Source organism: Spermophilus citellus, assembly GCF_964194105.1.
Source record: "Spermophilus citellus genome assembly, chromosome: 2".
NCBI classification, from domain to species: Eukaryota; Metazoa; Chordata; class Mammalia; order Rodentia; family Sciuridae; genus Spermophilus; species Spermophilus citellus.
This window is the reverse complement of record NC_138183.1, coordinates 50,756,593-50,771,647: the sequence shown is the minus strand read 5'-3', so window position 1 is coordinate 50,771,647 and position 15,055 is coordinate 50,756,593. Positions and strand designations below refer to the sequence as shown.

Below are 15,055 nucleotides of genomic sequence, written 5' to 3'. Positions count from 1 at the left end.
AAGACGTTATCGAGAGGTTCTTTTTTGATCTAGTTTATTTGAGTTTCTGAATGCCTCCTGTATCTAGATACTTATCTCACATTCTTCAGGTTTGGAAATTTTTTTTTATTATTTTCCTAAAGAGGTTACACATTCCATTAGCCTGCATCTCATAAACCTTCTCAATTCCAATGATTCTTAAATTTGGTGGTCTCTTAATGTTGACCCAGTGTTCAAATCATGGTTACTTATTTTCTTTAATACTCTCTGAATGTTCAAGGCTGGCCACTCAGTCATCTAGCTCTGAGATTCTGTCTTCAGCATGGTTTGAGTGTTGTTTTAAAACAGAGACTTTTCACTGAACATTTTATTTGATTTATTGTGTCTTTTATTTCCAAGATTTCTTATTGGTTCTTTTTCAATATCTCTTTCTCCTTATTGGATTTCTCATTCACATGTTGAATTGACTTCTTTAATTCATTTAGTTGTTTTTCTGTCTTGGAATTCATTTATCATTTTTATAATCTTTTTTGAATTTTTTATCTGATATTTCATCCACTTTGATATCTTTGCAGTCAGTTGCTGTTGAATTATGAACTTTATGAGGTATTGTATTACCTCACTTTTTCATATTTCTTGTATTCCTGTGTTGGGTTTTATGTACTTCTACTCTTATGTGTGGGTCTTTTTATTGTATAGCCTTCTCCTGGCCAAGTGTCCAATTGTGATGCAGATTGAGATCTCCTTGTAGATGTTTTTTTTGCTGTAGCAATGGATGTCTGTGAGTGGGACCTAAGAGCCTACCCCTAGCCATTTCTACTTGGAGCCTGGTATTAGTGTGGATTTTTGTCTATTCTATTATTTGCATTAAAGTATTGCTGAAGTTTGAGTGTTGTTAATTTGTATGTGGATGGAGTAATGTGCACTATTTTGGATGAATACAATTCAACAGCAGAGTCTCTAACTGTGAACTTTAGTGCCCCTATAGGTTTCCAGCCCCTCACAAAATCAGGGAAACAAACAATAGCAACAACCTATGCAAATAATATACACCATTAAAATAAATACCCATTTCCTACTATTACTTCTACAGTGTTAATTGCCACAAAAACAGGAATGGTGGGATCAGCAATTGCCAACAGCAAAAATAATAAGTAATTTATGAACTAGATCTGGCATTAAAGCAAACAGCAGGTGTCAACTATGTCATCCACGGCAGGATTTCAACAAGATAAATGGTGGGGGCAGGAAAATAAACCAATTAGTTCTAAGATATGGTAAAAATACAGTTCATTAAGAGAAAAGATAATGTGACAGGAAGGTAGAAGATAGTTTACAATTTCAAAAAGTGAAGAGAGAATGCAGATGAGATGTAGCAGGTGGTGATTATAAAGAATGAGGAGGAAAAATAGGGAAAACAAAGTAAAGGGAGAAAGAATAAAATAATTTGGCTGTTAGCAGGAGAAGAAAAGAATGGGAAACAAACAGATGAGGATGAACGAAACAAACAAATGAGGACAAAACAAAACCAAAATAAGCAAACCAAAACCCCTGGCCCTGGAAAGACAAGACAAGGAAAAATAACTGTATTTTAAAGTGCTAAAAATGAGGGGAAAAGAAATAAACATGTATATATGTGAACCAATCAGCACAACAACAACAACAACAACACACAATTCTTAATGAAAAATGAAATTATCTCTACCAAGATGGTCAAAAGAGCTGACAAGAATGGATAGTTGGTCATTCTCTATGCCTAACTGTCTTTCTTCCCATTTTTTCTTGGGCTATGTACTGGAGGTGAGGGGAGTGGGCTGTAAACCCCTTTCTTTGGGTGTGTGTTGTTCACCAGGCTGCCAGTTGGAGTGGCTTAAGACTCAATCTGGTTAAAATAGCTCTCAGCTTTCCTTTTCACCAATATAAGGTAGGACAGGGTGGGAAGTATTGTCAGTTGGAATTTTGCCTGCACAGACCAAATTTATGCACTCCCAGAGTTTCTGAGTGAAGTTCTAGGGCTTTTCAGTCTAATTTGGGCTTTGTTAGGTGGTATCTGCTTAAAGAGATTAGATCAACACATCCCTAAGGCCCAGCAATTGCCAATCTCTACAAGGAGTCTGCATGTCAAGAGCCTCATGGGCAGGAGAGCCACTCCAACACATACTCTTCTACCCACAAACAGAGTCCTCCCAGGCTTAGATCCTGAAAGTATTCACACACGCTTGTTCAGAATCTCAACCTACTTCAGCTGGTTATGTGAGCCTCCAGACTCAAAGGAAAAGCAAGTTGGACTCTCCTTCATTTTTCTGACTTGAATTCCCCTGGGTACAATCTTCTCTATGCCTGTTTAACACATGTTCTGCTAGGCATACCCAAGGCTGCATAGTATAAATTTGCCAGGACAGTGTGGCAGTGATTACTCTGATCTCTCGGCTCTGCAGCAGTAGCAGCATTGTGTTTGGCCGTCTCAAGATGGTTCCTGCCTCAGCTCTCGGTGGCCAGTTGAGAAACACAGAGAACTTTTCAAACACCAGTTCATGGTGCAATCTCTGGATCAGCTAAGTTCAGGCTGCTTTTCTAATCTCATTTTTTTTTCATACCAAATCTGTTTGTTGTGTTTCTGTGTTCTCTGTCTCTGTGGTGAACCAGCGCTGCTGTTGCTGCCACAATAGGCTTGGCACCAATGTACTCTTTCTTCTTTGTTTTATGTACCAAAATTTCTGAGTTCCTAAGACACTCTGACCTTCCAATATTGAATTTTAGTGATACGCCTCTTTTACCCACCTTGCTGAGAAGCAGTGCTCCTGCTGCTTTAATCCTGAGCCAAGGAACAAGTAGGAAGGCAGACTTCCTCTAATCCACCATCTTGAATCTGCTCCATATGATGCAATTTTCTGTAGATTATGTAAGAAAACACGAGCTATAGCTCCTGTTTAAAACTGGTGGAGTATATCAAACTAGTATATTAGCTTCTTAAGAGGGAAGTGCAGAGATGTAAAGCAGTATTTCACAGCAATTTAAGAAGTATGACATCCAGGATCAAATCTCTAAGTGTAATTATAAAGAAAAAGTTGTTGCAGTAATTCACTTGCAGGTCAGCATGGGAAAAGAAAGAAAAAGAAGAAGCAGAGCAAGCGAAGCAGCAGCAGAAAAAAAGTCCTTTATTGTGTACAAGCAATCTTTTTATAGTATTGTGAACAAAGAAGGCAGCCTTCCAACATCAATAAATCAGATCTTTCAGCTAATTAAACATAGCATACAGAAGTTTTACTTTCTAATCAGAAGTGACCCGCTTCTCATGGCTAATCTATTCTCGGCCCGGAGTATGTTGAGCTCTGCTCTTGTTAAGAACAGATAATAAAATTTTTCTCAGCGCCCTCCTAGCCCACTTGGCAGAACATCCTGTTTGCAGGCAAGTCCTCCCAAGGACAGCAGACACCTCGTTTTCAAGCATGTCCGCTGTTACCTTATCTAAACCTTGAAGGAGCCTCTCGTTTGCAAGTAGGCCCTCCCAAGGACAGCAGACACCTCGTTTTCAAGCATGTCTGCTGTTACTTATCTATACCTTGACAGAATATCCCGTTTGCAGGCAGACTCCATCAAGGACAGTAATAGTAATGCAGTTACATCTGATTCTCTACAAAAAGTTAATTATTTTAAAAGAGTAATAGTGAGACTCAGATTTTCATTTCAACATGTGTCTCATTGGAAAGAATACAACCTATTGGATTGGAATTTCTGTCATTTTGTATAAGTATATTAAACAACAGTTCACAGGCCACTAATATGCCTGCCAACCTTTTCACTCACAACCCTGAGGACAACATTCCCTAGTTCTTTCTGTACCCCTAGCAGTGTCGTGGCCCAAAGCCATATCCTTTCAAATTAGGAGACGTTCACAATTTTATGCCAATTTAGGAGAATCTTTTTTTTTTAATTTTCTATGTGAAGTACAAAAATGTTTTCAAGTCCTACCCCCTACCCCCCACCCAGAAGCAAACGTATGGCAGTGAATTGCAAAAGTTCGGGCTACTTCTGTTCTCCATGATATGATCCAGCAGATTTTTAACTTTTTCTACACAAAGGACTGACATTCTAATGACTTAGTAAGTAAGCAGCTGGAATTTCTGTATGTATGTTTGGTACAGGAAAAGAAAGAGACCTTGAGCTTGAGGATCCCAGCCTGGCTGGGGAGGGGTATTCCCTGGGGAACCAGTCTTCTTTTGATGATAAGTGCTGTTTGCAAAATTTATTCTTTGTAAATATGGTCAGCTATGCCTCCATATAAATATGGTTTCTTTTGCTTGGAGAGGGTGAAGAAGTTAAATCTATATTGTAAAAGTTTGGTCTTACTCATACTGTTGAAGAAATATGAAGTATCCTAAACCTTTAATCTGCCTTCAAATCCAAAAGGAATGTTAATTCCATTTATTCATAAATATTTTAAGTTATTCCTGTTCTAGGCAATGTACTTATCCTTGTGACTCTATTGTTAAATTAAATAAAAATTTTATGTTTTATAATGAAGCACTCTGCCAGAGAAGACAACTCTAAATAAGAAGTAATAAGGTAGAAATCCTTTCTTGGGCTATTAAGGAGATGAACAAGAGACTGTAACAGATTAAATCAGCTAGAGTGAATTCAGTTTTACTTTTGGTTTCTTAGGGTAATCATATTTGATGGTTGTTAATTCAATTTAGCAGTTGCATGAACTAGAAACCAAAGAGCAATATAAAATCATTCAGCCTGAAACGTCAACAAGTAAGTAGTGAATACATTTTCTCTCTACCTTCTAGTTCCTGGCAGTGTAATGAGTGACAGGTACAGTGAAAAAAGTAGACACACTTCCTGCTGTCACAGAGCTTCCAGTCTTGTGGGGATATAGGCAGGAGAGCATTCACTTATAGTCATGTCAATGACTGTGATGGAGTAGTACAGGATACTGGGAGCATGCATGAATTGTATGGATCAGAGAAAGCTCATCCAGAAGTGACTGCTAAGCTGGCATCTCAAGAATCTTTACAAGTTAGCCACAAAAATGCATAATGCGCAAAGTGTTCAAAAACAGGGAGCAGTGAATGTCAAAGTGTAGTGGCCAGAGGGAGCATGCAGAATCAGAGAAAGAAAGAAAATTTAGAAACACATAGAGATGGAGTTGGAGAGGGGAGTAGAAATTAAAAGGCTTTGAAAGCAATCAGGATTGTAATTCACGGAAATAGTAACTGCCAATATTGAAATATTTCAAACAATGCATTGATCTTACCAAACACACATTAGAAAGACTCTTCCACCTATATTTTAAAAACTAGATTGGGGTTTTGTTGCACATATTGTACAGAAAGGAGGGCAGTGGATCCACTGGGAAATAGTCATTAGGAAATAGTAACCAAAGAGTTAGATCTAACTAAGTTCAGAAGATATTCATGAGGTGTCTTAGTAAAGAATATAGATGAATGTAAGGCTGATGACTAAACAGAGGTAATAAAAAGATGTGGTGCTTGCTGAATTATGAGAATACCTTATAAAAACAACACAAGCCAGAAAACTACACTGATCACCACTTTTTAAAAATTAATGCATTTTAATACACAGAATGATTATTTCATTGTGGCATATTTGTACATGCAAACCATACTTTGATCCTGCTAGTAATAACTGGAAGGAACTGCCATTTTCTAATGCTGTTTCTCTCTGACCACAAATAGGGCTGGTCAGAGATAAATAGTCACCTAAATAGTCACCGATAGGGCTGAAAAGTTACATTCTTCTCTCTGGGGATTCCCACACTCCTTCTTTTCCTAAAGTTGTAATGAAGCCCATTCGCTATTGACCCCTGGCAACAGATTTCCTAGTGATTTTGACTTGATAATCAAACCAATCCAAGTTCTTTAACTTTTGCAGTATGTAGAAGCACCCCCGACAAAGAACCATGCTAAAGAGCAGGAGGGAGTGGGAAGGGATTTTTTAATAGGGATCAGACTTGCCCTGAAAGATTCTAAGGAAGCAATAGGATAAAAGGGTATCAGGTCTGGGTTAAAGTGTTTGAGCTAATTAGTATGAATTACTGTTTATTCTGGAATTTTGATGAACACAGTGGACTTGAGGCAGTCACTGGAAGAAAGAAGCAACCACTCAAAGGCTGAGAGAGTAACTGTTATTGGCTGCAGTCCTTTCAAAATACTGTTGTAGGTCTTGTTTCAGTTAATTTCTGTGTTGTTTTGACATAATACCTGAAAAGAACAACTTAGAGGGGAAAAAGTTTATTTGGGGCTCACAGTTTCAGAGGTTTCAGTCCATAGACTGCATTGCGTTGGGCTCAAATTCAGGCAGAACATCATGGTGGAAGGGCCCTGCAGAGGAAAGCTGCTCAGCTGATGGTGGGATCAGGAAGCAGACAGAGAAAAAAGGGAAGGGGCTGCAGGGAAGATGCATCCTTCCAGGGCACACATCCAGTGACCTACCTCTTTCAGCCATTACCCACTTGCCTAGAGATACCACTCAGTCATACAAACTAGGATGAACTGATTAAGATTCTTTCCTCATGATCTAATCATTTTACCTCTGAATATCTGCATTTAACAGGAGCTTTTAGAAGGACACCTCATATCTGAACCATAACAGGTCTGTTACCAACATCACAGGGAGTTCACAAATAGGAATAAAAGGGAGAATTGTACTCCTGTTTCCTTGGAAATAATAATGCTAGAATAAATGTGGAAGAGTATGTGAAATTTCACTAATGCCTCCAGGTTGGAAAGCAGGGTTGCTGCTCTGTCCTATCAAAGTACCAGATACTTTGGTTCAGATATTTCGGGCAAGAGGAGGAGGCTGTATCAATCAAGGACTTAGACTGTAATTTAGAAAACAATGTTTCCCTGCATAGTTCTTGATATACTAAAACAGTTTTTGCAAGTTTGGGGAAGAGCACAAAATTGTTGGAACTCTGATTTAGGTTAGATCTGAAATGTTAATAATTCATGGAGATGGACAAAGGCTGTTATCAGAGTAAAAGTGGAGTATTGCTGAGATTTTTTTTTTTTTTCTGGGATCCTGAAAGCCGGAAGTAGAATGGTAAGATAGTAAAGGGTACTACTATCTCTGTGTAGAAATGAAGCACAGGAGTAGGTAGGTTGTACATTTTTCTTGTGCCTGATACCACCATCTACACTCATCTTTCTAAAGTATCCTAGTAATTTCTATGATTAAGGATTTTAAAACTTCACATTTCTCCAAATAGAATGACTGGCTTTTGTTCAGCAACATGACCAAAATAATTACTACCCCAGGGAGGAGTGATTATGGACCAATAAAATCATCAGACATTTTAATGTTGTTGTTTAAAAGAAAAAAAAAAATCAACCAGCCAGTGAGTTGTTCATAATTCAAAATTCATTAGTAAGTGTAGTAAGATGACTCCAATTCTATTATTTTCATAAATAAATCTCCTTCTTGCTCCTTTCTGCAAGATCAAGACTATAGCGGTCTTAAGTCATTTCCAAAATGATAATCTTGATTGTTCCCTAAATTCTGATGAGGTTCTCTCTTTTCTACACATAGGCAGAGTATCAATAGGGAAAATATCAGAAGTGCCCAAAAGAATATCCAAAATCCATTTCTAGATATTGAGTAAGTTGGGTAAGTTGAGAGACATCTCTTGTGAGCTTGGTCTGCACATAGAGGCATTCCCAAATGATAGCCATGAGACTGTTCCATATGGCTGAACAAGCTATAGGTTAAGTGGTGAATTGAATGGGAAGTATAGATATTATAGCTCAAGAAGTGAAAAAAGTGGACATTATCAGCGGAATCCATAACCTACTCCCCTTGAAGAATAAAGTAAATTAAGTTTAGGTAATGGATTAATCATGAAGAGATAGTCTTGGAGGTTAGAAAATTCTTTCCCCAATCTTTGAGCTTAAGTGATGCCTCCAACTAAATGTGTGGGAGGAGTAGGGAAGGAAAGGTGAAGGTATGGAAAGTTTGGGGAAGTCTACTTTGTAATTTCTGTATCTAAAGAAGGGTGGAAAGATTAATGTTAAAAAGAAATGAAGTAAACACTACCTAGCATATAGAAAAAAATGTAATACTGACTTAAGCTAGGATTTCATTCTAGGTATGTTTAACATGAATTAAAAGTAGTTTTTATGGGTCACCAATTCTTGGCTGAAAGAATGTTATGGCTTCCAAGTGGTAAAGTATACTCCTTAAGTAAAAGAAAATTATTTGAACCAACAGAAGTCAACTTTCCCCCATAACCACACAAATATGTGCTGTGCAAACTGGGTCTTGGGTAAAATGGAGGCAAAGAATGCTAAAACTCTGTAAGGCTCTATTGTAACAGCATTCTGGAAGATGGACCAGTGGACAGCAAGACATCCTCTAAGGAGTGACTTAGAGAAGTGGCTATATACGACAAAACATCTGAAGCATGGGTCCCCTTGATGTTGTCATCAGCTCTATACTCACCTTGTTTAAATATTGTGTGTAAACTCACCATGTTCATTCAGTTCTGTGTAGAAAAGAAATATGGGGCTGTGTGAATTTTTGATATTCCTCAGTAAAGCTCTGCTAAAAGACCACCTGTTTTTAGTCTCATCCATCCTGAGGGTAGGAATGAGAATATTTTGCTCTGAAACACTACTTTGGAGAATGAAGAAGTAGTTCAATACTTGTACTGTTCACACAGCCATGAAACAGGCTTTCTTTGATTCCATGGATGGGTTAGCTGGTATTAAGGCCATTTTATCATATACGTGGGTGTTATGTATGCAATTCTCTGTTGGACTCAGTGAAACCTAGGTGGCTACAGCAGAAATTATTTAGAATATTATGAGGTTGTCAGATTTACCTTTTCTTGGATATACTGCATTACATCCTTAATGTGGTTAAAAAGATTTACTTTATTTGTGATAAGACTTGCTGCTAAAAGATAAAAATAAAAAGGTTTGCAGAATCCAGTTTAAAAAAAAAGCAGCAAGTAGTGTGAATGTGTAGAATCTGGATGAAATGTGGCAGATATTCTATTCAAACTATATTATCAATATCTACTTTTATGTGGTATCAAAAACACATTCTTCTGAATATTTAACCTACAATTTACCAAATTAGTGTCCCTTTTCATATTTAATTACATAACTGATATTATTGGCTAGCCTTTAACTGTCACATATCCTACAAGATTTTCTGATTTTGTTACTACTGCTATTTTGTTTAAAGGAGGCAACATTTTCCGAATCTAAATAAGGACTTTCAATTTCAACCAGCAGATGGCAGAATAACATTGCTCTTAGAAAGCAGCTGCTCAGTGATGACAAAACAGAACCAGCTATTATTTTTAAGTATATTTGGTTAATGAACACAACTTCAGCAGTTCTGCAGCATGTTCATTCTTAATGAACATCTAAATCTTCTTTTAACCACCATCCAGTCATAAATATATGCTCAACAATGGGATATTAGAGGACAAAGATCAGGTATCATAATAAGGCTCAGAGATTAAAACCTAAATCCTATCCATAGCTCAACCAATTCCAAGAAATTCTGAAAGACTTTAGGGTAAGTTTCCCTCTCTAAACTTCAGTTTCCCATTTATCAGTGGAGTTTGTGGGGATTATTATAATTGTATTTGTAAGAAGTCTGGATTTATGTGTAAAAATGAAATGTTTTTCTTAATGCACTTGTGTTTCTTTTTAATCATCTATCTTTTAGTTTAGGGCCTGGCATATTTGAAAAACTACTTGAAAATGTTAGATGTATATTATTCACTGAAATATCTTTGGCATGTGAAATCATGAATAATTTTTTATTTACTTTAGTTTCCCTGTACTCTTTATAATAGAAACAACTTATTTTTATATCAAAAAGGTTCACAAGTTCTGCTTTTTCTTTTGATACTCTTCTTTAAATATTTTTCCAGTCTAAATTTTTCCTTAAATTACCAGCTTATGAAAATAAATCTCTTTCTAGTCAATCATTTCAAAGCCACTTAAAATGTCCATCTCTGTAAGGAAGGAGTTCTAAGTTTAACTAGTATTATCAGCACAGCTTCAGTCAGCTATTGTATAATTGCCAACAGATCTGTCAAGTGCAGAAAACTGGCAAGTAAAAAAATAAGAGGTGGGGTGTGTCAGGCTGGGAGGTGACGTAGATGGGTTAACTTACCTGGTTAAGCAATACTTAATTTCAAAGCAGCAGGATCAAATATAATAGAAACTGAAAATATTTTTCCAATAAAATAAAAAGTTTACACAGACTAAAAAGTAAGCAGGACAATATCACCTTGGCATGTCAGAATTAGCCCTGAAAAGGTAATACATCAATATTGCATTAAAAATAAATCGTAGTAGTTATCCCCAAAAGGTCAAAGAGCAAAAAAGTTGAACAAGTCTGATCTCAAATATTAACTGAATGGACTTAAGTTGTTTTAAACCATAATAGATTGAAAAAAATTAATGCAAGCAAATGCCAGTTAAATTCTATTTATTATATAAAGAGATCCTGTAACTTGGTATGAAAAACAAAGCAACTCCAATAGATATCAAAAAAAGGACATGAACATTTGACCAAAGAGGAAACATAGCTACCCAAAATACACAGATATTCATTCTCATTAATAATTAAAGAAATGATTGGGATGCCATTTCTTGCTCATTCAATACACAAAGTTACAGCAATTTCTACTTTTTCTATTTTCTAAATGTACTGAAATGTGCTATTTTAGTAATAAAAAAACGAAGTCATTAAAAAAAACATAGAAAATATGAAAATTTCTGCTAATGCAGAAATCATAAAAAAACATTAAAATGGATCAACTCATGTGGGCAGTAAGTAATGTTCAGATCCCTGGAAGCCAATTCCTTTTGCTTTGTTTCCTGAGTTTTATTATGGAATCGTCAATAAAGAGAAAATTGTTCTTGTTTATACCCTGATAACTCCCAGCTATAGGACTATATAGATACAGATATTTAGGTCTATCTATATAATTTTTTTTTCTTCAAGTAGACAATTATTCCAGGAAAGCACTTCAGAATCACTGATTTCAGAGGACTCTTATAATTCCACTTGTTGGTAAAGTCCTATTAAAATTTCCCTATGTAATCTCAACTAGTTGGTATACTCTTTGATATTAAAGATCTAGTTTAGGTCTGCCTCTTGCAAGGCAATAGTGTTTTTACATTAGACTTTCTGTAGATGGCTTCTTAGGGAATCTGAAGTTGGTCCTGTCCTTGAGACATGGCTGAAAGGACATTTTTCTGATTTGATGCAGAAGAGAGTGTATCTCCTGCTTGCTCAGACCACAGCTTTGAGGCAGATCACATAGCTCAATATGCACATGGGCCAGAGCAGCACCAGGACAATCAACCCAAATTACAAAATAATCCTGTCAGAATGACTAAGTTGGGAGACTGAATTTAAAATCCTATAGCTGCACAGAATCCTTCCATCTTTGCTTTTTTTGTGTCATAAATTTTACTGAAAAGATAGAAGAAAGCGGAGTTCAACTGACCAAACATTTTTTACTAAATAATCAGTATAAAAGCAACTCTACAGGAAAAAAAAAAATATACAAGCAGAAAATGTAAGTTTCATCTGAAGTAACAGTTAAGTTTAATCACAAATCTGGTTGCCAATTTAATACGTTGTAGCCCTTAGCTATCTAACTGCTATATATGACTACAACATTCTGTGGTAACGAATTCCCATTTAAATAAAAACTGCTACTGTGTGAAATAAAAAAAAATATTAAGAACAATTTTACTATAGTTTAAGTGTTAATTTTTTTCTACATACACAAAATTCTATGTGTGTATTTATACAAATATGCATGAATGTGTGTGTGCATGTTTGTGTTTAATCTCCTTTTTCTATAGATTCCAAATCCTGACTTAGTGCTACTTCTTCTGGTAAATCTTTTTACTTACTACTTCTTCTGTCTGCCTAAGAAACTATATTCGGAATACAACCACCCAACCTGAACAGTTGACTGATATGCCAAAAACCATGCAAAGAGGAAGCTAACAACACTTGACAACCTTTTGTGTATTAATTTAGAGTAAGTGGCTTCCCTCTGATGCTTTTCAGTCAGATGAAAACTTTCAACTTTGAAGTACAATGGGCATAATTATACATTTACTACAGTGACCTACAATTTAACTAATGTAACACCACAAAAATACATCTAATTTAACATTTTTCTATGTTCTTTTTTTTCGGGTGTTAAAACAGCTGGATATGCTGAATACATTTTCAGAATGCACTTGCTAACCATTTGACAAACATACTAAGCCAAACAAGACAAATAACATAAGTTACCTTTTTTGTCAAATAACTGTACCAATCATTATAAGATACAATTAAAGGGAAGTATGTCATCATCCATGATGCACTGCAAAGGTATTACACCTTGGATCTAAGAATGATCTGATGGTGCTGAAAGAGGCGATTCTCTAGAAGGTGACCCAGGGTTTTCTTCAGGTGGAAAAACTGTGAGGGTACAAGCTCGAATGCCACCAAGTGACTCTGGAAGATCAAAAACTTTATGCCACTCATCCTTTTCTGGGTCATATTTCTGGACAATTTCTACCATACAGCGATTATTCCAAGAATATCCACCAACAACATAGATTTTATTTTCAAAAACAGCAACTCCAACATCACTTTGACCTCTTAACATAGCAGCAATTGGTGTCCACTGGTCAAGGGTTGGTGAATAGTATTCACAGCTTAGAACATCATCGTAATCACTTGTTCCTCGGAAATGGTTGCCACCAATGACATAGAGCTTGTCTCCAACTGTACACATGCAATGCAGACCTCTGACTGTAGTCATTGGAGCCTTCTGTGTCCATTTATCTGTATCTGGGTCGAAACACATGAGCTCATTTTGAAAGGTGTCATGGGTAATTCCTCCTGAAATATACATTAAGCCTCCATACACTGTTCCAGCATGACCATAGTGTGGTTCACTCATTTTTGCAACATAGCTCCATTCATTCATTCGTGGATTGTAACATTCTACTGTGGCCAACTCACCAGCTGCACTGCGCCCACCAACTGCATACAAATGTCCTTTGAGGGCACTCAAGTGGAAGAATGTACGCTTTTCATTTAATGATGCCACCTGCATCCATTTATTATACCGAGGATCAAATCTGAAAACTGTATCAACAGCAGTTTTTCCTTTCGTATCATAATTACTCTGACCACCAACTACATAGAGGAAGTTTCCAATGACAGCAATGCCATGCTGGTAACGAGGAGCATCCATGGGAGCTAAAGATCTCCACTCCTGTGCCCTTTCATCATACATTCGTAATTCTTTACTGACAACCAGCTGCTGCCTCAAAACTCCTCCTAATGTAACCAAGTGGGTGGAGTCAGACCGAATGGCAGTTCTGTCTGACTGCATCACTGGCTGCATATATGGCATCATTTGGTAATTGCTGGCTTCCAAAAGCAAATTCACGCAGGTATTGTCTGTTCTCATGAAATCTACTGTCTGCACATAGTTGATGAGGTCCTGTGGTGACATTAGTGGAAATCGAATATTCTTCATTAATTTTGCAGCATAATCCATTCGAGGATCTTCCAACCTCAGCCAGCGGCAGGCAGCCTTGAAGAGTTCAAGTTCAGTACAGTGCTTAAGACTATTACTGGAAAGTACAAAGGCAAGCCGTTCAAAAGGGAGTTTTAGAAATTCCCCTGTATTCAATAAAGCAGGAAAGTTCTTCAGGATGAAATTATTAACATATTTATCCACTTCTATAAGATTGTAGGTGTTAGCAATTCGTCCAACTTCAACACAGTTATCTAAAGAAACTCCTGATATAAGAAAGACTTTACAGAAGTCCAAAACAGGTAAAATTTGTAAAAAGCTGGCAGCTTCAAGTGTGTCCTGAAGATTGTCCATATTAAGAGAAAGTTTTGCAGTATAAATAAAATCAATGATTTTTTTCAGACCAACCTTGTTCACTCCATGAAGCTTAATGCACATTAAATCTTGTTCTTTCATCCCACCAGTGAACATTGCCTTGAAATAATCACTAGCAGACGCCATCATAGCTCTGTGGACAGGGAAGATTTCATCTCCATCACCAGGTACCAGAGTCACATCACAAAGCAATCCTTCTATTCTAAGCTGATCAAAGCCTTGCAATACCACCGAACTATGAGTATTGCTGGTAAAAAATCGTGTGGTTCCAGCCTTGCAAGGCTGCAAGTGGGCAGAGACGCCCATTTCTCCGTTACCAAGGGACACTTTCATGTGAAAGCCTTGCTCGTGCACGGAGATGTATGTCAGACAAAGAAGTTAGAACCTGAACGTTTTACAGGAAACGAGTATGTCCAAAGAGCAGGCAAGCTCGCTTTCCTTATCAAGGGCAAGCAGTCACTGCGGCACCTCTCCGGACACACCAGTCACTCATCCACAGAAAACTGTCCTGAAGCAGGACCACAATGAGCTGTGGACCTCAAATCTGATTGTCAGGTTGATGATTCATCACCTGAAGCCAGTTAAATGACCCGGTTCACCTCGTCCGGCCTGAGCCGCCGCGCCTTCAACAGTTGCGCCCGGAGCCAAGGGGGAGGCGCTGCCACGTACTGCGTCTCCGAGGCTCGTCGGTGGCGAGGCCGGGCGCCTCAGCGAGCGGCCCGCTGCGCCTTCCGTTGTCACTGGAGCGTCACCGCGGCCACCTGCGTATCTTCAAGCAAGGGCCTGGAACACGGGCCTGGACCTGGGTCTGCAACACGGGCTTAATCCCTTACACCAAGCCGGTCCTTCCGGAAAGGCCTAGTCCCAGGATCCCCCGGGCTAGGAGTGGCTGCACTGCTACTGCGCCTGCGCGGTTGCCAGGCCTTGCTGGTGGGCGAGAGTGGGGGAAGGGGAGTGCGCGGGAGGCGGGGAGGGCGGGGAGGGCGGGGCGGGGCTGGGGGGGAGGAAGTGATGCTGGGTGGGCAGACGGCCAGCGTCTGAGCGTTCCAGCTTGTGAGAGTGCCTGGGCCTCTGAGTGACTGCGTGTACTTTAGGCTGTGCCTTTGCTAGTTTTCTAGGTGTCTGAGCCCTTCTCTCTTGCCAAGTGCA

The 15,055-nt window shown here is 38.2% G+C and overlaps 1 protein-coding gene across 1 annotated transcript; it reads right to left on the bottom strand.

The window, feature by feature from the left end:
- Positions 1-10,423: 10,423 nt before the first annotated feature.
- Positions 10,424-14,834, bottom strand: KLHL9 (kelch like family member 9). The gene has a single exon (XM_081275680.1). It carries the CDS (start codon positions 14,237-14,239, stop codon positions 12,386-12,388), a length of 1,854 nt encoding a protein of 617 aa, XP_081131806.1. The 5' UTR covers positions 14,240-14,834; the 3' UTR covers positions 10,424-12,385.
- Positions 14,835-15,055: the final 221 nt, after the last annotated feature.

Excerpts from the sequence above, each read along its gene's own strand:
- KLHL9 (XM_081275680.1), bottom strand. The coding sequence starts at position 14,239 with ATGAAAGTGTCCCTTGGTAACGGAGAAATGGGCGTCTCTGCCCACTTG.